Source organism: Lonchura striata, chromosome 5 (genome assembly GCF_046129695.1).
Source record: "Lonchura striata isolate bLonStr1 chromosome 5, bLonStr1.mat, whole genome shotgun sequence".
Lineage (NCBI taxonomy): Eukaryota > Metazoa > Chordata > Aves > Passeriformes > Estrildidae > Lonchura > Lonchura striata.
Window position 1 is genome coordinate 15,360,584 of NC_134607.1, and position 22,551 is coordinate 15,383,134.

The 22,551-nt window shown below is 44.7% G+C and overlaps 1 protein-coding gene across 2 annotated transcripts; it reads right to left on the reverse strand.

Moving 5' to 3' along the window:
• Positions 1 to 625: 625 nt before the first annotated feature.
• SLC37A3 (solute carrier family 37 member 3) lies at positions 626 to 22,275 on the reverse strand. 2 transcript variants are annotated; one of them, XM_021551942.3, is made up of 16 exons: positions 22,083 to 22,275; positions 19,156 to 19,331; positions 18,945 to 19,059; positions 16,832 to 16,924; positions 16,307 to 16,390; positions 15,348 to 15,374; positions 15,002 to 15,147; positions 14,305 to 14,401; positions 13,195 to 13,279; positions 11,953 to 12,137; positions 9,399 to 9,540; positions 8,158 to 8,259; positions 6,591 to 6,638; positions 5,638 to 5,789; positions 3,860 to 3,925; positions 626 to 3,068 (listed from the first exon to the last, which is right to left on the reverse strand). In XM_021551942.3, the coding sequence occupies exons 2-16, from the start codon at positions 19,254 to 19,256 to the stop codon at positions 2,976 to 2,978; spliced, it is 1,536 nt and encodes a 511-aa protein (XP_021407617.1). In that variant the 5' UTR covers positions 19,257 to 19,331; positions 22,083 to 22,275; the 3' UTR covers positions 626 to 2,975. The 2 variants fall into 2 exon arrangements, with proteins under 2 accessions (XP_021407617.1, XP_021407618.1); XM_021551943.3 differs by lacking the exon at positions 15,348 to 15,374 and having other exon boundaries at positions 22,083 to 22,274.
• Between the last annotated feature and the right edge of the window lie 276 nt (positions 22,276 to 22,551).

Below are 22,551 nucleotides of genomic sequence, written 5' to 3' on the forward strand. Positions count from 1 at the left end.
GAGGAATAGCATGATAGCACCACCAAACTACTTGGGGTTGAGAGACCAGAACATGCAGGCACAGGAGTTTCTCCAGTGGTCTGGTATTGTGCCTGATTCGGAATTTATTATAAACTATAAAACATAAACACAATTACCAAGTTCCCCACTGTGTCCATTTAAACACAGCTAAGCAAAGACGTGGATTCATGTTTAATGGAATGAGTCACAGGAGAGAAGGCACAGCAGGGCCTGCAGCCACAGGGCACATTTAATTCCAAGGGAAGAACACCTGACTTCTACACGCAGAAAAACAAAGAAATAAATTAATAAAATCAAGTATGTGGTCTGGTACCTTTAGGACCATTATTACACCATCTCTCTTAGGGAACTCTCGCAAAACTTCCTGGGAGCCTGGTCAGGAAGAATGCCAAACTGCAGCCCTGGGAACACTTTTAGGTCTCCTTTTAGGCTGGGATGAGGGTTTGGTTTAAGCAGTAGTCAAGGCACAGGTCTTCACAGCAGCTGAGTGAAAAGCAGCTGCTAGAGCCAGACCTGTGAGGAGGAGGAAGGGAGGAAGAGGAGGATGCTCAGCAGAACTGCACCAGGGAGAGTGGAATAAAGCACACAGAAGAACAAGCCCAGATCAAGTCAAAGTGTTTATTCACGTGAGGTCGGTTCAGACATGACCACATTGAAAACCATTCTCCCTCAGAGCACCCTGGAGAAATACACAGAACTGAAAACCCAGGACAAGAAGGACAGCAGCAATCCCAGGCCTTAGGCATGCCTCACTAATTGGGGGTGGCCTCAAAGCCCTGCATACTCAGATGCAGTGGCTGGGCAGCCTGGGCTTGGCGCTCCATCACTTCTGACACTTCTCAAGAGGGGACAGAACTGTTTTCAGGAAGCCATTTGTTATAAGGACCAGCCTCTCCTCCCTCCCAACCTCAGCAACATCCCTTCCCCAATCTGCCTTTCATCAGAAGCATATCTGCTGCCCAGAGAGGCAGCCAAAAAGTTCATCCAGGTTGGAATTTGAAACCAGAGATTTTCAGATGCTGTGGTTGGGGCAAATGGTGCCACCATCAATTTTACAACTAAATTTCAGAGTGTTTTCATTCTATTTGTACAGGGGCTAATGAGTAGCTTGGGATGTGAACACTAACCCCAGGGCATAATTCTGAGAACAGGATGATAGATTCTCAGTCTCCTGCTGTAATTATACAGGCAAAAATTGGAATGGGAATGACAAGAGTCAAGAACAGGACTCGGGCCCCATATCAGCTTAATGGGGCATCATTTTCCCAAACACTGAAATACTTTGAGGGCTAACAAAAAGATGCAACAATCACCTCCACCATGAGAAAAAGACCCAAAAAAGTATAAAATGGGGCAACTGAGCTCCACATTAAGCAAAGCTGTGCATGGAGACATAACTACAGAAGCAGCAACCACCAAGCAACCATTTAAAACTGTAAAATTGTAAGGCACTAATCATTACAATCAACACAGACTAAAAACTGACATTCATCAATTAAAAAATAAAATAAAATAAATGTACATTTTGAAAAGGCAACCATTCCCATTTACAAAATTTCAAATTCTCAGCTCTAATTTCTGCTGTTCCCCATCTCCATCCAGGCACTGACTAGTTAGAGTGTTTGCTCACAAGTTCTGCAGGTTAGCACAGACCAATTACAATGAAACATCTCAAGGTATAAACACAAAACATTTTTTTGAGAAGTTACTCAGTGATCCCATTAAGATCACCAACAAATGTTACAAGAGTCAGTCAGTCATCCCACTTACCACAGTACTGCAAAGCACCCAAATACCACCACACCAAGCACAGCCACTTGTTTTTAGTGCTTGCAGGCAGACTTGTATCTACCTTTCCCTTCAAGGTACAACTCAAGCTTCCAAACCCTGGAGCTTGAGATCCCCTATGCAGCCATGGCCACAGGAGCATGAGGGGGACAGCAGCAGCTGCTCATTAATGCTACTCCATGAGTACACTTCAGCCCCTGTCTGAGAGCACCCAGGTCCCTTAAATTCCTTTAATTCCATTCTGATCCTGCTTGCTGAGATGAGCAATTGCCCAAAGAGTATGAAGTCAGTAACACCAGTTTCCTTCAGGTCACCTCACACCCATTTTGGTCAGTATTGGTCAGGTTCAATAAACAAAGTAGTGAAAGTATTTGCGTCCCATTACTGATCCCTGAAGCCATTCGAGGATCCTTTAGACACAAAGGACCTATTAAGGCTTATTTCAGAGATTACATAAAGTATTGCACGCTATTTGTCCACTTCAATAGTAAAAAAAATGAAATCTCATTTCTCAGAGATTAGTAACATCATTAAAAATGTTAAAAACAAATACAGAGGTAACTTCTTCATGTGACTCTGCTGGAATATGTAACAGTCAAGAGACAAGGGAATAGCAGAGGTCCATCTGTGCAGAGATTTAGCAACAGCAGTTTTTAAACAACTGGACAGTGTAAATGCCAAATAATTATTATTGGCCTTTCTAAAAGCTAAGGTGATCTGAAATTTAGGACTATCCATGAACTGCACTGTATGATTTCACCAGCACAAAAGAGCATCAAGATTCATTGCAAGACAGCCTCCCAAAAACTGTCAGTTTTAAAGAGCTGACTTTGGTCAGCACATCCAGAAATAAATAAGAAAAGGTATAGGAATGGGACACCCAAGAGAAGACCCTGGTGTGACTGCTGGAAGGGTCTGGGAGGCTGGGCAATCCATCAGTCCCATGGATTGTCTGGCTTAGGTCAGCAGCTCCATGACACAGGTGGTCTCAGGACAGGCATTTGGTGCTTCACGACTGAGCTCACCGAAGGCGAGTCAATCAAGTCTTGTGGAGTTGTTTTGCATCAGTCCAAACCCGGAGGATGTAACAAACAAGTCTCCCAGAGTCTTGAGGCGTGTCCCAGCTGTCAGTTCCACACAGCAGTCCTGGCAGAGGGGAGCAGACTTCACTCTGCCAGCGTTCGCAGGTGCCGCTCATGCAGCAGCAACCTGATCTCCCTCACTATCAACGGTGAAATGAACAGGATTGTTGAACTCGTCTGTGGAAAGAAGCAAATCCAGGACAATGAGCACAGAGCAACCAGAGCTGCAGCCAGCCCTGCTCCAATGTGCGTCCAAAGCCATCCCAGGAAGCTTAGAAAAGCAATGACAGAGTGGCACAGCAGAGGAATGGCTGAGCTTGCAGGAAAGCTCATACTATTTCAGCTGCCATGATCACTTTTTCAGAAAGATGAGGTCTCCAGCTCTTCAGTGACCTTCCTCCTTGCCACCTCTGCTGGTTACCAAAGTGGCCTTCTCCCTTGTCAGCACAGATGCAAAGACATCTCCTGGCATTTCCAGCAGGGAGGACCAAGTAAATTGTGCAGCGTTCACCACTGTGGTGATGCTGAGGACATCAGGGCCTCAGCAGCTCTCTGTCCCATCACCAAAACAGGGCCAAGGCATTTTTAGTTTCATTTCAATACCCTCACCACTCTTTCCACTAATCTTCAAGACCTAACAAACAAGCAGCTTAACTTCAGCTCTCTGAAAATATTAGAAATTACATATCACAGAGATGAAGGAGGGAGAAGCCCTGCCTTGGAAGTCAGGTGCTATGAGCTTTAGGAAATGCATACAGGCATTTTTGGCCAAGTACTTTTGTGTCTCTGCTACAATCTCAGTTCCTGTTGGGTAACATGACTTTAAAGGATCCAAAATGAACTCATTTGACTTAGACAACCTGAGGCAAAGCCACACCACAGGCCACTTTGAGAATGGTATCAGAAGTCACAGTTCTCAGGTTCCCACAAAAATTGACAAAGAATTTTTAAAAAAGGTGATTTCTTACCATTAGAATGAAGAAATAGAAAACCCATATCCATTTCAGTTTCTCCTGGATCAAAGACACTAGATACTAAACAGAAAGGAAAAATTATTGTTCAAACTGGGAAGATAAGCATAACTTTCAGGCATGACACTTTCATTTACTAGACTTTGTGGGCTCTTGGCACTCCACACAGTGCTGATCACAAAATCCTCCAACTGATCTTTTCCTGTCAGAAGGGATGACTCAGGACAGCAGTCTTTTTGTGTATGAAACCCACAGTTTCAGCAAAGCAGAGACACCACCCTGAAGCTTTACAGTAACTCAGAACAGCACAAAGACAGAACTGAACTACAGTTTCAAAGGGTGATAAATTGACTCTGCTGAATACGAGGTTTTTGCATGGAACACTGGCACATAAGTGGATGTAAGTACTCTCAGAAGAACTAAAAGCTCTAAAATGGCTTATAAATTACACAGGACACATTTTCAAGAGCTCTGCTACCAGTAACTACTTAACCCTTCAGCTAGGCAAGACACTTGAGACTACACTTTGTTCTGAGCTGCACCCTGGCTCAATTGGGCAGCCCAGGCCACACAAGAAAATGCATCTCTTATTAGAAGATTTATACACAGATGTTGCACAAGGGCCTCCCTTCTTCATTGCTGGGTATATCAGAACAGGATCTGAATTTCCAACATGCTCATTGTGCGCTTGCTGTCATTCACACACCCCCGGAATGACGTCGTGGTTGTCTCTGCTGGGATAAATGCAGTGTTGGAAGGGGAGGCAGGTGGAATCTCTCGGAACCAAAGACCCACTTTTTATGATGACGTGAGTTTGGATGGTATGTGTGTGGGAAGACAAAAATACTGAGACCATGCCAGAAGAACACTGAGTGTAACAGTGCACTGATATTTGTCCTTAAAGCACTTGTAACTTGCCACATTCAGAGGAGAAAAGCAGCATCTGTCCTACAAAACAGTGACTGAATGATTGCATTTATCAGGCAATCAATGGCAAGCACAAACCCAAAGCTCTTTCTAGAAAAGAAACTCGCATGCCTGGCCTGCATCCTTGTTATTTTACCACACTGGAGGATGCCTGGAGTAGAACTGGCTCCAATCTCTCTACTAAGTCCTCCCAAAAGCACCACTGTGTTCTTTCACGTAGCTAACACTTGTATTTAAGAAGAAAACATCCCCAGTGGGCACAATGTCAGCTTCCTCCTCTTCAACACCCTACTCCTCAGACATGGCAGCATACTGTAAGGACTACTGAAGCAAGTGGGGCTGGATTTACAAAGTGTAAAAGACATCCACAGATAAAAAGAGAAAGCACAAATAAGAGCAAATTTTAAATAATTTCATAAACACGGTAACATTCATACTAGATATTCCAATTTTACTCAGTTTCAGAGATAGTTTTCTGTAAGAGAAGGTTTGCCTATCACCTCAAAACAAAAAAAGTCTCAAACTTCAAAATACTTTTTTTCACTCTTTGCAAAGCTTTTTGAAGTTCAGGATATGAAAGTCTGTAAAATTCACTTAAATTACCAAAGTGCCTTAACATTAGCACTGTGAATATTTAGTTTAGTTCTTAATTACATTGTTTCCACTGGAAACTTTGTTAAAACAGACAGGTTCCCTAGGTTCATTCTTAAGGTTTTTTTTTTATAAAAAACCCAACCCTATCTTTCTCCCCTCACACAACTTTGAATTGAGGAATGCACTAACATCTGTAACCCCAAGAGACATTTTTCCTCCTTCCCCAGACCTCTCTTTCCCTTTGGCAGCCTCACCTGGCCTATGGCAGCACCAATACTGCCTGTTCCATCCACAATTCCTGTGACTGTCGCCAGAGCCTCGCTGCTGCCTTTCACCAGATCCTGACGCCCCAGGTCAGCAGAAATTGCAGAACTGATCATGTTAGAAGGGCCTCCGATGAAAAATCCTGGAAGTGACAAGAAAATAGCCTTGATGTAAAACAAATACTCAGATAGATTCTCAACAAAACATCTTCAAAACACAGATTTTATACCATGAAAGCTCAGGACAAGAATTAAGTCTAGGGGACAGTGCTCAGAGACTAACTGCAGGTAGAGGGGTACCTGAAACACACACTCATGAAACACCCTGAGTATCTGTAGCAGAAACAGCTAACAAGAACATTTTAATTAGCATGGATGCTCATGCTACAGCCTCAGTCTCCAGAGGTTCATGGAAGAGATAGAAGGCAAAAAAAAAAAAAAAGACCCACAACAACAGGACAGAGTTCTGAAATAAGAGTGTTTGGAAAGAAAGGCTCTATTCATGCAGGCCTAATTCCATAACACAGCACAGTATGTGTGGTAGCACAAAAAGCTTGTGACCTCTCACAGCACACAGGCTATTCTGGATTCTGACAAACACCCTCAAGTTTGAGCTGCAGCTCATGACTCTGCCATATACCCACTTCCTCAGATACCAGATCATTGCTAGGCATTTTGGCATAAATCCACCTCCATCATACTGAGCCGAGGCAGATCGCCTCAGCTCTATACAGTCTATATTCTATACCTCCCTCTGTAAGGCAGTTTTCCTACAGCTGTTTTTGAAAGGTAACAGAAATTTGGGCCCAGTTTTCACTCCTTCTGCAAAACCAGCAGACATGGCAACACACATAAACACCTTACCACCACTTGGCTGGTGCTACTGATTGTTCTGCAATGAATTTAGATGTCTACCAGCATAAGAGTGGATTTTGAGAAGTTACCTGTAATTGCCATGATCACAGCATTGATAGGTTTGCTGTTTGGGGAACCTGCAAAAGAAAGACCAGGTGAGTGTAAATAAAACTTGAATAGGAAGAGAATCCTTCATCTATCTCTCTGAGGAAGTCAGACTCGTCTCCAACTCTCTCATCAAAAAGTATTCAGCACTTGTATCAGCCCTTTCACTCTTCCTACATTTTTCAAAACACTAATTCCTCCTTACAAAGCCATGTCTGAACATCTAGAGGTTCCCCTTGCCTTTCCAGCAGCATGTGAACATGCAGCTAGTTTTCCACTACAGCCCCTCAGTGCCTTTCAGACAGTTTTCCCTGGTATCTCATTTACAGGCATCACCTGAATTCCTCACTCCCTTCCACTCAGGGCCCACACATGGCAAGTTACTGCACAAGGCAAGGTGCACCCTCTTCTATAAATATTCTCAGGCCATTTTCACTCTTATGTGCAACACACTATGGGTACAATAAGGTTTCCTGTTTTGGCTGATGGAAGCTGAATTATCACACTGCAGGAACTTTGGATCACTGGAGGCTTCTGTATCTACCTGGACAGTAGCACATTTTGAGCTAAGCACAAGGCATCTGGGGCTCTGGTTGTTACCTAGTCACAAACTTTAAACCTCACCAGCAATAATTTCATGTTTTCTGCCAATTCACTTTTTAAAGCAATGAGTTAGCACAAGAGCCTACAAAAACTCCACTAAACCCAATCCTTGCTATTCAGTGATAGTAACTTACTGACCTTACTTTGAGACCATCTGAGTAAGCCTGCACGCTTCCAAAAGCCACACTGCTCATTTCCAGATCCAGCAGAAATTTCTGCCCACAGATCTCAAAGTGCTCTATAAAAGTTTGTCTGGACCACCACCCCATTTTGGAGGAACACACAGAGAAGTGAAATGGCATCCCAGTGAGATGGGATGGAATGGAATCTCAAATCATTCTGTAGCACGGGACATTGTGTGAAAACACAAACCTGTCATCCCTAGAAGTGCTTCATAGATGTTTCACAGAAATTACATCTTCCTGTCTCCTTACCCTGTGTTTTCCTGAGACTCCTTTCAAAAGCTGGGCACCAAGAACTATATCTATGATAGAAGAGGCAGAAACTCTCCAGTTTCACAATTTTCAGAAGTATAAGTAGTGAAGTCTAAGAGCTTCTCCTGACTCTGAGTAGTGTATATATACTCCAGCACAGATCTGTCCATAGATTCTCTTTCCTCATAGTGTAGGGACACACCTGAGATTTCTTGCTCTGCCAATTATGGTGTTGACATAATGACAATGCCAAAAATCTCACTGACACTGGAGAAGGATCAGTACCATAACTCACCACTCCAGGGAAATCAGAGAATTCATTTCCATGCAATTAACCAGAGAACAGATTTCTTTCTGTGCAGTGTCACACTTGAGCAAAATAGACCAAAAGGCACCATTCTGATCCAGAAGGAGTTTGAAGACCAGAAAACATAATGAGAACAGGCTGTGCTCTGGTTCTCTCTAGGAGGTACTGAATGAGCCTCTTATCCCTGTGCAGCACAGGAGTACTCACGGCTGTATCCAAAGAGAGAGCCCACAGCAAAGAGCAGGCTCACTGCTAGCACGGGGGCTCTCTTCTGCAGCACATCAGAAATCAAGCCCTGGATAGTCCCACCTGTTAAAAAAGAAGTCTCACTGTCAGGCTCAGAATGCTGATACCTTGAACAAAGCTCATTTCCCTGAGTGCAGTGGCCTCCTCATCAATACACACTCCCTTTAAAATCCCAAGAGGTAAGCCTCCTGCCCTTACTACCCCAGACACAGACACAACAGTAAATTTAAAGAGAAAACTACTCATACTGCTTTACTGGGAATTTATTGCTTCTTTTTTTTCTGGCATGGTACTAGCCAATGCTCCTACTTTCCTTTTTCTTCCCCTACAGGACCACCACAATCCTGGATTAAGCAAGCTGAACACTGTGGCTGGCTCCTTTAACTGAAAGTGCAAGAAAAGGCAGCTCTTTCTCACAGGGAAAACATTAACACATGGGGGCCTCTCATTCCCTGCTGTCTCACCTACTTAGGGCAGATGCAACTGAATGCAACAAATGCCAAAAGCAAATAAAAATCACCTTATGTACTGTTGGTACCTCAGCAGGAACTCCTCTGCTGGTAAAAGCCAGAATGCTGAGAAAGCCTAATGCAGACCCTGAATGGTCCAAAACAAGGACATCTATTATAGGAAAGCTAATTGGACAAGGGAATAAAGCTAGAACCTGAGCACAGGAGAGTGGAAGTCTAAACACATATTCAGAATATACTCTTGATTCTGAAGGAACCGGGTCAGGTTTTGCAGCCACCAGAAATAAAATCAATTACGTTTAATTTCTGAACATAACAAAGTTGGTGCCTGCTCTCCTGAGATCTGCAATGACAGAACAGTACAGAACCCACCAAGTCCAGAGCAAAATCTTCCCCAATGGTACCTTTCAGAAGAAGTAGCAAGCAGGGGTCCCCATTTTGTACACAAAACTTATCAAGAAATCATAGTCAGTGAAAAAAAATGCCAGCTGGGGGTAATTTCCAAGAGTAGGACAGTGGTCATCAGTTATGTTAACTCCTTAGGGGGTCATATACTTTGTGTTTAAGGAAAAAAAGACAAGCCAAGCAGCCACATACAAACCTAGACTTTTCCCACATTAGGTGAACAGCTAGATCCCACTGAACACAATTGCTCTGGCTGCATCCACTGTCTTTCATTCTCAAACACCAGGGAGGCAGTAGCAAGAAGGTGTCACTCCCCTGCTCACTCACCTATGATTCCTCCCACATCATACCAGATTGAAAGCTGGTCAGCTTCTGCTTCTTTCCATCCAAAGTTGCTGCTGAGGTAGAAGGGCAGCCAGAAGAAGAACGAGTAATTCACCAGCTTCAAGCATGCATAGGCCAAGGAGTACTGGAACAAAGAGAGGGCCAGTGAGCAGTTAGCACTTGGGAAATGCAAACAGCATTCTGCTTATTTCCATAAAACTCTGGAGCCAGCTAAAGCTTTCAAGGGAAAGCACTTCCGAATTTCATGTAAGAAGGCAGCATCATGAAAGTTTAATGCTGAACTTCAAAGGGAGCCCAGGAATACAAAAATCACTGTCAAGAAGGTTATTTTTTTATGACTGAATGCAATGGGTTAAAACACTTTCAGTGTAATTTTGAGAAGAAATGACACCAGGCTTCAAAAAATGAAGAAAATTTAATTCTCCTTCTGAAGAGAAGGGAGCCAGCCACATGACAAAAAACAAGCTTGAGATTTAGTCATCTGTGCATCATGCTGAGAAAAGTTATGTGAAGTGGCTCCTCTGTGCTGCTCAGAAGGCTCATCTGCTTACAGGACCAAAAGAGAAAGCTTCACTCCTAATCCCCAGGCAGGTATTCCAGGACATGGGATGAAAGGTTTGGCCAAAGCTGAGCACAGGCTTCCAAACCCAACAGCTGTGACAACCTTCTTTTGGCTGCTGGGCTCAATTTGTCCTTAGCTGGAAGATCTCCTCTTTCAGAGCTTTCATGTGTGTGGCAAAGATTAGTTCTCAGGGCCTGCTGGCCCAGCATGCAGAGGGACAGATCACCCTACTTCAGTAAAGATAGCAGTTCAAGGAACCCATCAGAAAAGGCAAACAAGGATGAAGATGTTTAAAGCACTACATTTGAGGCTCTGTGCATACAGACACTTGATTTTGAATTTCAGAAAGCAAATCTTTTTATATATTAAATTCCACAAAATCATCTCTTCTGAATTTATACTATTTTAATAGATACAGACTTGTTAGCTCTATTATTAATGTTTTTTCACTCTTATAGGAAACAAACTAATTTCCATCATACATGGAAAACATGGGGATGTTTGGTAGGGTTCTCCTGCCTCTGGGTGTGAAAAGTGCACTGTACAAAGTGATATTTATTACAACACCTAAGAAACTGTCTACCAGATTGTCTGAGTGATTAAACATTGAATTCCTACAGGCTCAGGGGAAAGCTGTATGTATGAGAACTCTTCCACTGTATCACTCAGCAGGAGATGAGAGGAGCTACAGAAAAAATATGTCAAATAAATTCTTTGTAGAATCTTGACAAGGCTTTGGAGATTCTCTCAGTATTTGGTCTCTCACCAGTCTGACATGGTACCCGTGTTTGGCTGGGCACTAAGCCGACATCAGATAAAACTCTGACTCAGAGATGCTCAGGTTGCTGGATTAGGGCATGGAATGTATCCCCAAAACCCAAAGTTCAAAGCAAGCAACCTCAGTTGCTGCTATCTGCTTTTGCTCAGGCCAGTGAAAAAAGTCACATCAAGCTGAGGCAGACACCATCACTAACATTTTGTGTGAGGCATTTAGCCAAAGCAGGAAAGAACTCAAGATATGTTTGCTTTTTTTGCTATCCCTCAACTACAGCCTTAACAACAGGACTGTGGTTGTCCTGCAATTGACACACTGACAGTGCACCCATCCCTTCTAGACTTCCTGTTGCCTCAATCACAACAGCCAACTGTTTGCTCATTAAGGGTACCTGAACACTGCCCATTCAGTAGTTCTGCTCCATGACAAATCCAGGCAGTTCCCACTGCTCTGCTGAGCAGCCACTTTGCCCCCTTTCTTGCACTGGTTCTAGTATTCAGGGGACACACAGAATGTGTGTCCTGACGCAGAAGGTTAACATCGTTTTTTAACGACAGGTTACTTTTCAGCTGAACGTGAATTGGGCAGTACTGCTGATACAAAAGCACGAGTTTTCAAAGGATAGGACAAGGATATGTGGAAACTGCATCACCAGGCCTTGTTTCCTGTTGCTCATAAAAAGCCCTGCACACTTTACCAGATGTTACATCATGCTGATTCAAGCTTTTCAGGCCAGCTTTCTGCTTTAAGATAACTAAAAATCTCCAAATCTCAATATCAGTGCCATCGTGCTCTGTATGATGCTCAGTTAGGAGTGAGAACCCCATTCCTCAGGGCAGGCATCTTATCTTACCAAGGAAGCATCATACAGCTACCTTTGGCCATGGCCTGCCTTGCAAATTCACAGCAGGAAGGGCAGGATCTCTGCTGCACTTCATTGGCTCATTACATGTACTCCATGCATGTAATCTTCCCAGGAGGAAAAAGCAACACACACCACCCACTCACACAGCATCATCCATGCACACAAGGATAGCAGGCCCAACCCCAACATTTTAACAGCATGAGATGTCAGATGCCAACCACTACAATGTATGGTCAACACATCAACAATGATGTGTACAAATCCTGACAACACAAAAAGCCAGCTTTATGTTCAACAGATAAGTCAGTTCTTACTTAAGAATCTGTGTCCTCACCAGTACTACACCAGGAAGGCAACAAGCCTGGAAAAAGCCAATGGCCTTGGGCTGGTTGTCATTGTCAGTTGCTTGAATGGAGTAATTCTGGTCATCATCATCTACATCATCATTGCCCATTAGAGGTCTGTTGGCATCTTCTTCCACATTGGCTTCATCTTCATCTGCTCCAAGCTCAGGGAGGCCTACGTTTTACAAGGAATAAGCAACAGGAAAAACAGGCCACAGCCTGTTCACCCTCTCCCCACTCTAAAGCTATGCTTGCTTCTTTTAAGCAATTCTACCTTCTAGCAGTTCCCTTGCTCTCCCATACCTCCATCCTCGTTTAGCTTAGAAACTCTTCTAGATGGTGTTCTGCAGTGCCGCCACTTTCTACCCTTTGTCTTCTAGGGCTCTTGAAAGTATTGTGTGATCCTGGCGTCGCCTTTGTCTGTTCTGAGTGTCTGGCCATCAGTTGGAAGACACAACATATTAGTGCATTTCCCCCCTAATTCAGGGGTTGGGATCCTCAGCCCTGGCCCTAGGTGCCACCTCCCTTGAGCGTGGAGGCTGAGAGCAGCAGCAGGGACTCAGACATCTGCTGCCTGTTAACGCCTCTGCTGGAATGGAAGGCCTGGGAACTGCACTGTGTTTCCTGGGATGCAGAGCACTCTTATGAGCACACTTTATGGCAGCTTTAGAGCTCCCAGCTTTACAGCCTTTGTAGGCACCTGAGAAACCCCCTCCACGGCCCTGTCAGAGCCCCAGAGTTCTTTTCTTTCCCTGTTGCACTCTGACTTGCCTACCACCTTCTCAGAGAAGAAACCTGTCCAACCCCAGAGTTATTTATCTGGCTGTAGGAGACCTGCAGACCAAAATTACTTTTCCTTCCCATTGCACACTTAAGGCTTGCCATAGTTTTCTCCTACAATAGCCAGTTATCAGTTTGCCTGCTGTTTCTTTAATAAATACTGATGTTTCAGGTGAAGAAAAACTGATTATTAGGCATATCCTAGTGGAGATGTTAGAGACACGCTGTTTTATTTCACTTTAAAAAGACATCCAGACCCTATTCACGTGACACATGGTAGCATTTAGTGTGATCTTGGCAAGTAAAGCATTTGCTCCATTAAATGCACTAAGGTGCAGTACCATTTGATAAGAGCCCTGAGGATAAATGCTGTCAGAATGAGTAGTACTACACAGAAAGCTGCAGATCTGCTCTCCATGAAGGGACTGAAATAGCACAGCTCTTCCACTCACCCACTTCCTTCAGTGACGTCAGGAGCCCAAAGAACACAATGACTCCTCCAGCAAACTGTACTGAGGCCGTCACCAAGAAAGCATACTGAGGAGAAAAAAAAAAAACACCATTATTTTTTAAAGCACTTTCAGTCACCTGAAATGGAAGGTTCATACACCTCTAATGAGGGTTTCTTTACATTCCAACCTCATGAGAGAGCAAACACTGCTACAACAACCCAGACTGCATCCATGACACCTGGAAACAAGTGATCTCTGCTTCTCCTGAACAGACTTGGTCCTATCTAGGCTTATCTGTGCTGAGGAGACGCAATGAGGAAGGAGCTGAGCCAACACAACCAGAGATCCAGCTCTATTGGAAGGGACTGCTCACAGAAGAGTCAAGCACCAAATTTAGACAAGGGTGCTCAGAGTTTTGGTCTATCAGATTTTTGAAATCCTCCAAAGACAGATCCTCCAGGTTCTGTCCCCTTGTTCCATTGCTTAACATACATAATAGGAAAATGGTTTTCCAAACATCCAAATGGAACCATCCCTGCTTCACTTTACAGCCATTGCTTTTTTGCTCTCTCAAAGTGCAGTCCTGGAAATAGATTCTGGCTCTGATTTCTCAACAATCTTCTCCCAAGCTTTGGAAGGCTGCTCTTGAGGGCTGCTCTCTTTGGAAGCCCTCTCATGCTCAGAGTGACCAGCTTGGCTCTCCCAGCCTGTCCTCAGAGGCCTCATGCTATGGATGTGCTGGGTCACTCCCATTCCCTATGCTCAGTTGTCCACTGCCACATGACAGCCTGGCCTCTTCCCAGTCACAGCAGCTATGCCTCCATGCCCTTCCAGCTCCAGGGACTCCAGTCAACTCAGAACCTGTGATGGATGACTCTGAAGAGCCACCCAAACCAGAAGAAGGTACAATGAGACACTAGAGCTCCTTAATATCATCAGTCTCTTGGAAGAGTCAGCAAAGGAACAGCCTTTCTATTCTGCCTCCACAGAATTCAGGAAGATGAAACTGGACACATGAGGCTGTTATCTCTCAAAGAAAGGATAAAAACCAGTGTCTCATAACCCATTCAGACATGCAGGTGTAGCTAGAAGCCAGGCAGCAATACCTACCTCATAGCCATACTTGAGAACGCAGGAGGCAAGGAATGCCCCAAGGATATTTCCCACAGATGCACAGGCACTCCAGAGTCCAAAGACAAAACCCCTCCTGCAGAAGGGGAAAAAGATTTGAAGCAAACAGTGTGAGGACAGATGACATTAAGAACAGGACAAGAACAAAACATTCAAGTGAACTTTAACTGAATGAATAGTTACACCATTTTCCCTGACCACTTCAAAGAGGCTCTAAGTTCATTTAAAACAAAATATGTAACTTGGAGCTGCCAAATAGATAAGGCAGGAGCCCTGCAACATCTGTGTTAAATGAAGTAACAAACTATGACTGGAGCTCATCTGCAATATCCCAAAATGAGAACAGAGCCTACGATGACTCAGTTATCATTAGCTCTCTTTATGGCTAAGTAGAAGAAACAGGTTTTTCAGTGGTATGAAAATTAAAATTCAGTCACTCTACACTATGGGATTTCTGAAGCTTGAACCTATGCTTTTAATACACACAGTTGTGCTGACACCAGGCTGCTCTGTGGCTCCAGAAAAAAAGTGAAAGAGAGAATGTAACAAGTAAGACATATTTCATCCTACCTAATTTTAATTATGATCTAACAGTTGGCCTTTCTGGTTTGAAAATTCCAGCTCAATCTGTTACTCAGCACTTCAGATAAGCAAGTCACTGAAGAAAACAACTTACCCAGCCTTTCCAAACCAATTTCCCATGACAGCAACCACACAGGGCCAGCCAGTGGACTGCAGCAAGCCATTCACAACCCAGAGACAGCAGTAGAACCACTTGTTGTAGAAATGCAACCATTCTGTGAGCGTGCCAAAGGAGAACACCTAGGGGAGAGCAGGGGGAAAACAGAGAAGGCTACTGCTGAAAGACAGGCAGGAGTGAGGTCCCAAAAAAAGGCACAAGCTTTCAGGGAGCTGTGCAGGGGCCAGGGCAGAGGCCAGGCTGGCCTTGTTTGAGACACAGCACAGGGCTCATAGCACCCTCTGCTGAGCCAGCACTTCTCTGCCTCCAGAGACAAACGTACTGTCATGGCACTTCCTCTCCAAGACTTCTGTCTCCCCAAACAGCACAGTTATAACAGGAGAAGAGAAGAAAAACACAAATAGTTTCAATGAGAACACTAAAAAAAAATACAGTAGCCTCTTGATCTGTTGTTGTATTGACATGCTAATCTGTGAAGCTATCTGTAAACACAGAACGCTCACAGGTCATGTATCTTCACCAAATTTAATACAAATAATACAGCCAGGTCTCAAATTACTAAGTGCTCTAAAATAAACACACATTGTGGAAGAGGGTGCTTGATGCACACTTGTATTCATGTGTCTGCAGAGCACAACAGGCCACAGTCGGGTTTGCAGCCACCAGTAAAATAAACACACTCCACAGATTTTACCACTACTTTAATAACCAGAAAACCACGAGATAAAACTGATTTACACTTATCTGAAGTGGCTTGAACTTGAACACAAAACACCTTTTGTTTTAAAGAGACATTCTTTTTTGACACATACCCTTTTGGCAGTTATATAAAACAAGTAAATGAGTGCCTGGTATTATTAGGATGTCCTTTAAAGAACAGAGCAAAGATTGTGTTTGGAAGAAAAAGCCTCAATAAAAACATGCATGGTCTAAGAGATTAAGTTATACTACAAAACAGTCCCCAAAAGCCCCAAAACACTAACCTTGAACAAAAGCTCTTCATCAAGTCTCTAGACACTGTCTCAAACCTAGGAATTTCCTTATGACACAGTGTCCAGAGCTAGACATTTCAGGAAGGGAAGACTCTTCTATGCTCCATGCTTCAGACAGTGCAGTACATGCATCCAGAACCAAGTTAGACCTGCAGGCTTTGAGACCGCTGAGGTACAGCTACAGCTCATGAGCAGATTCACAAAGAAACAGAGCCTCTTCTCCCCTGCAGCAAAACCCTACCCAGAAACCCTTTGGCAAATTTTTACCCACTACTATGTTCCAACTTACCACCAGAGCAGAGGAACACATGCCAAAAGACAAAACCCAGCGTAAATTCACGCGGTCCCCAACTATGCCGCTGACAAAGAGACCCTGAGAACAAAACACAGCATTAAATTGAGCCAGAGGATTCTCACCTTACAGCTGTAAGACTCAAAGCTACACAGAAAGGCCACACTAATCCAAACACTGCTGTTACACCAGCTTACAGTTCGATTCTAACCACTTCTTCTGCCACTAAAGAAACCTTGCTTGTAGCTAGCTGCTCATTATATTTTTTGTTACAAAGAATTCAGCTGAGAAGTCTTAGAGAGACAGAAATAGTCCTCCCCGGTGACAGGGGTGTAAGAAATTCTGAAGTGATAGTATTTCCCTTGTGCTTGTTAACAAACATCTTCACATGGATGACAGGCACGGGCAGAACTAACAGAAACTGGAAGAGAAGGTTTGCCTCTGAACTAAGCTTTATTGTGGGTGTGATCTCCCCAGGAGGAGTCAGCCAAAGCTGAGTAGCTTGGGGTTAGCTTTACTCACCACAGCATAGGAAAACAAAAAGATGGTGTCCAGTGTCCCCAGGAAGAGAGTTGCTTCTTCTGCACTTGCAAATAAATGGCTGCTGTTCCAGAGCTACAGAGGGAAAATTTGGGCAGGTAAACAGGGAGAGGCATAGCTCATTCTACTCTTTTTCAATGAAAACCCCAGCTGCAAAGCAGAACAGCATCTGGCTCAAGCAAGCTCCCATTTCTCCAACACTTTAGTTATCAAATCAGGAACAATTTTGGCATTATCTTCTGGCAGAAAATGTCCACTGACACTTTGCTTCCCTTCTAAAATGCAAGCTAGCAAGCCAGAAGTGAGAAATGCTCCTTTCAAAACTGGATCAAGACAAATGAGTGGCAAAACAAACCCTACTTCTAACAAGCATGCAACTGTTAGACAGCTTCTTACTCTAAAACATTGATGAGCATTTTAATGAATAATACAATAAAGGCATATTCTGTTTTATGTGCAGCATCTCTTCTGTACTTCTCTTGCTGTCTTCATTAAATGAATAATTCCCTTAAAGTATTTGTGGCAGCAGCCAAAATAAAAAATGACAGAATACAAACAGAAAAGAAAGAGCACAAAAGCAACGAGGGGAAGAAATAGACTGGTTTAAAGCTATTTACAACAAACTCCAGTCATCATTAATGTTGTTGGGTTTTGTGCTTACCCTGAGTTTCACTTTAGTTTCAATATGATCAAAAAAAAGGGAGAAAGTCTCACTTGTCCCCAAAGAAAGATTAGTGACATCAGATAAAAAAAAATAGCAAGCTTTGAGGATAACTTGAAGAATTAATACAGTTAATCAGAACACAGTTTTCTTCCCTTCCTCCATGCCTCCATTAGAAAACAAACGAACCCAACCCAAGCCTGACCTACAGATGTACCTAACTCAAATATTATCAGTTTCAGCTTTATTCTACCTCTCCAGGAGAACATCCAGAACAACACTAATCATATATCCACTTAGTTTAACAGATGTAACCTAAATTGATACTACTTTGACCATTTTTATTGATCAGACACATGCATCTTAACATCCAGCAAATACCAAATCATCTATATATTAAAAAAAACAGCTTCCAGAATGTAATAGTTGTTTGAATATTGGTTAAAGAACTAAATATAAAGACCTATTTCATTTTAGCATCCCTGAGATGCTCACTCCTTTCGGCCATACTATAAAATCCTGAACACGTTACAAGCCAAATTTACTGTTTTCACTTATCGCAAGAAGTCAGCATTTATCATCTTTCTATTCCTTCTGGCAAACATTCAAATAACCAATGATTTCTAATGCAGGCAATGCTTCAGCAGCTGACTTGGAACTCCCAGCCCTAATAGATCTCATGGCCTGTGACCAAGCTTTTGATGCAAGATTTCTTCCACTTCTCAAAAGCATCAGGACAAAGCATTACAAAAAAACAAGCCCTAAAACCCCCATGGTAGAAGCCAGGAGGTAGTTCTTGCCTTCCCATTTGTGAAAACCAAGCAGTTTAAAACTTCATTTCCTGCCAGCAAGCACTGCCAAAACTCCCACTGCTTTAACTGAAACCAGGATTTTTACAGACAAGGGGTACTGGATGTTCAGCATGGAAATGAGGCCTTTCAGATGCAAGATAAAATGTCATTCTTCACCATCAATTTAGGATAAACAGCTAGCACAGCCAGACAGCTGTTTACTCTCCTAATTTGGATATCCTTTTAAGAGGCTGGCAGCAGCACTACTGCCACAGAGAAAGCACAGCCAGGATTTTCACAGAACCCTCTGTAAGCCCATTAACTGCTTTGGTTTATTGCCTCCAACACTTCAGAGGAAGAGTTCCTCTCCCCCCTCCTCCATGCTACTGCCTATTGCAGACTCTTCTGGAGCCCCCATTTCCATTGGAACACTGTAGCTTCTTGAGAAGTTTCTCTCTGGGCACCACTAGGGAAGCATTCAGCATCGCCTGGTGATCCATAAAGCTACAATGCCAACACCTGAAGTTTCCACTCACGTTCTGAGAAGTGAGGAACACCTAAAGGGGCCTCTTCAGCTCCACAGGCTCAGCCCACTGGCAGCTGCCCACCTTTCCTGTCACCTCCTTCTCCCTTGCGTCCTTACCTCATATGGCCGGAGCTCGGGGGCTGTGCTGTTTAGGCAGGAGGGAGTCCATTGGTTGGAAATGCTGACTTTGACATTACTGAATGTCTTTCTGGAGGCATGGAGCAGGGAATAACTGCCAGGAAACACACAGACACACAGGTTGGCCCAATCTCCTCTGGAGGTCAAGGGTGGAAATACAAATATCTGAGCAGAGGTACACTCAACCTACCTGAAGAAGGTCAGCAGGAACACAACAATATGATGGTGGGTGCAGTGGGACACAAGGCCTCTGCTGGCAGGCTGCCTCCGTAAGCTTCCAGGCACAGCCATGTTCCTGGCAGCCCTACCCCTGCTCCTGATTTGGCCACAAGGGCTGGATGGTGATTAAGTCATTCTTCTGCCCCCCTAAACAGAAGAAGATGGGAAGGGAGAAGAAAAGAAAACCAATTTGAATTAAAACACATGTATGAAGTACAGCTCTGTTCCCCAGACAGCTCGAATCCAGATGGAAGAACTCCATGCCATGCCTTTCCAACTTGTTTCACACCACCACGCATTCATCACTTGTACATTCCTCAGTAACTTCTATGGCTTAAGGTATCTTGTTATTCCTATTCTCCCAGTACCCCCGCGGCACTTTGTTTTTGGTTCTCTCCTAGCAGATGCCTCTTCAGTGCCCAGGACCAAAGGAGTATCCCCTGGATCTACCAATTTCCAGCAATCTCCCATTAAAGACCATTGTGCACCATTTACACACATGGTAACTAGAGCGTGACCACAAATAAGAGCTTTCTGCTGCTACCTGGCTGGACACAGACAGGTGATGAAGCCACAAGAGCAGAATTTGGCTATGGCTGGAGAAGGGTTTGAGATCTGACTGCCTCACTAAGATGTTGTTGAAGGAATATACCCAAGAGTGGACTTGCTTAGATGGAAAAAGGGAAGTAGCTGTGAGGACAGTGCTGAAATCCAACAGCTGGAATCCTTTCCTGTTTATTCTCAAGCCTGACATTACAGTTCCATCAGTCCCCAACTCATTAGTACAGCACACAAGTCACACTTTCCTGTCCCTACCTGTAGGGCATGGGTGACACCTGCCTCAACCTTGAGACAACCAGAAACTATCAATACTGAGGGAAGGCCATCGCAGACATACAGTTTCCTCATGCTGCTCCATGCCACACCATTCCAATGCCCCAGCTGAGCTAGCATGGCCGAGGGATGATGTTTGCTAACAGATTTTGGGAAACGGCCCCACTGGGCAGTGTGGGGATGAATCTCTCACCACACATTTCAGAGGACATGCCAACACTGCAAACATTCTGAATGCTGAGCAGAGGTAAAATAAAGCACTACCTCTGTTCCCCCAAAAGATCAGTACTGAAATAAGATAGAATATGATGCCTGTGTGTCCTTTTGTATCCACAGGTGCTGCTTGTAATTATTTGCACATCTGACAGAAGTCTTTTCAAGTTCAGTTTCATAACCTCACCTGAAGAAAGTAAGTCATTGTCCAGTCTCTCACCCAAATTTCTGCTGCTGGAAACTCTTTATTTCACACAGACTTTTTATTCCTCCTTTTAAAGCTTTCATCAAGACACCTTTCACTGCAAGCAGTCTCCCCTGTTCTCTCAGTGATGAGACATGCCTGACCAACAGCAATATCCAGCTACTGCTGGATATGCAAACAATTGTGGAAACTGACAACACATCTGACCTCCAAAAACAGTGTGGCATGGACATTCTCTGAGTAACACAGACCCAGCTATGACAGCTTTGAGACACTGGAGTCACATTTATCGTACGTCACACCTGAACACCTCCATTCTCATCCAGGGCAAATGCAGTGAGGCTGTACAAGACCTGACACCATCTGTCTCTACACAGCCCAGGAGCTCTTGAGCCACACTGCCACTGCTCCAGCTGGCACACAGCGCCTCTTTGTAAGGACATGTGTCTAGACTGCTTGGGTTCACACAGAGGAGAAAAAAGTGCCTACAACTGGAGCTGTGAAAAGGCAAGACTAGCCCTGAAAAGGCAACTTTGCAAGCAGTCTTGATACCACCTTCACCTGAGGTCCCAGACCATTTCTCAGCACCAGTGAAGGAAGACTCAGCACCCACACAAGAAGCACACAGTGCAGCAGTAACCATACAGCTCAGGGCTGTCCCCCATGCAAGCTGCACTGAGAAGGGAAGCCAAGGCACTCCAGTTTCCCAGCTCCATGATCCTCACAGGCCTGTGAGCCAGTCTGCTGGTCAAACAAGAGATTCCTTGGCTCTCCCTCCCCTCCCACCAGGCAGATAACAGAGCTGTCCTGAGGAAAGCAAAACACTGCCAGTTGTGCAATGCTGTGGGGAAAAGTTCCTTCCTTGGGTAATCAGTCCGCAGCCCAAAGCACAAGATTTACTACTTGCTTCATGTCAACATATGCAAATACAGATCTTATTTGTCCAAGATACCGAGTCCTTTTAAAGCTAAGACCTGGTTTGACCTTAAAGTCACCTGGTTTTTTTTTTGGGTTTTTTTTTGTTTTTTTAAAAGCATTTACTATTGAAATAATCTGTTCCCCAGAGCTTCTCAATCTCAGGTCTTCTTTCTAGAATACTTTCTGACACAGAAAAAAAGTTAGTCTTCTAATTATTGTGAGAACACCACAGTAACTTTGTGGTGGAGGAAGAGCAAAAGCTCGTCAGAAGGATGACCCACAGAATTGAAGACAGTGAAGCACAGGTCTTTATGAAAGGAAAAGGAGTGCTTTTAGTATGTTAGACTGCCTCATCTAATTATTGACCACCATTTACCTACAGCCAGCTGGTATTCTGAGTAAGCTTTTGATAGGCTTTCACCCTTATTTGTTAAGTTCTCCTTATCCTTTCACTTAAAGGCAAAATAAGACACCTTAAGTTCAAAACAAACACCCTTAATGCTACCCTACTGCCCTCCAAAGCCGGCAGCCTTAACATTCCAAAGTGCAAAACAAACGAAACTATTATTTCTTCAAAATAACAGCAATTTAAACAAATCAAAGAAAACCCCATCAAACCCCAACCCAAACCCCCAACAACCCCAAACCGACTGGGGCGCAGTCCACCCCCCAGAGACCCCTATGCCATTTTTCCGAACCGAGAGAACAGCGGCACAACGCAAACCCACCGAGGACCCTCGGCAGCCAGCACAAGCAGACCGTGCGCCACCGCGGGTGCGCCGCCGGATGCTTTCCGGGAAGAACGACGAGCGGCTGCCCCGAGCACCCGAACGCTCCGGGAACGCTCCGGGAACGCTCCGGGCTGCCGGGGAGGCCCGGGCCGCGCTCCCGCCGCGGGCACGGCCGCCCAGCCCGAGCAGGGGGCGAGGAGGAGGACGCGGCTCCCTCCGGGCGCTGGGCCACGTCCTCGGCGGGGCGGGGCGGGAGCGGAGCCGAGCGGGCAGCGCAGGGCAGGGCCGGGCAAAGCAAGGTCGGGCAGCGCAGGGCAGCGCAGGGCCGGGCAGGGCAGCGCAAGGTCGGGCAGCGCAGCGCAGGGCCCGGCCCGGCTCCGCTGCTCCGCGGCCGTGCCCAGCCCCGCGGCGCCCGGCGCGGCCGGAGGAAGCCGGCGGCAGCAGCGGCCCTTCCGGGCGGCAGCAG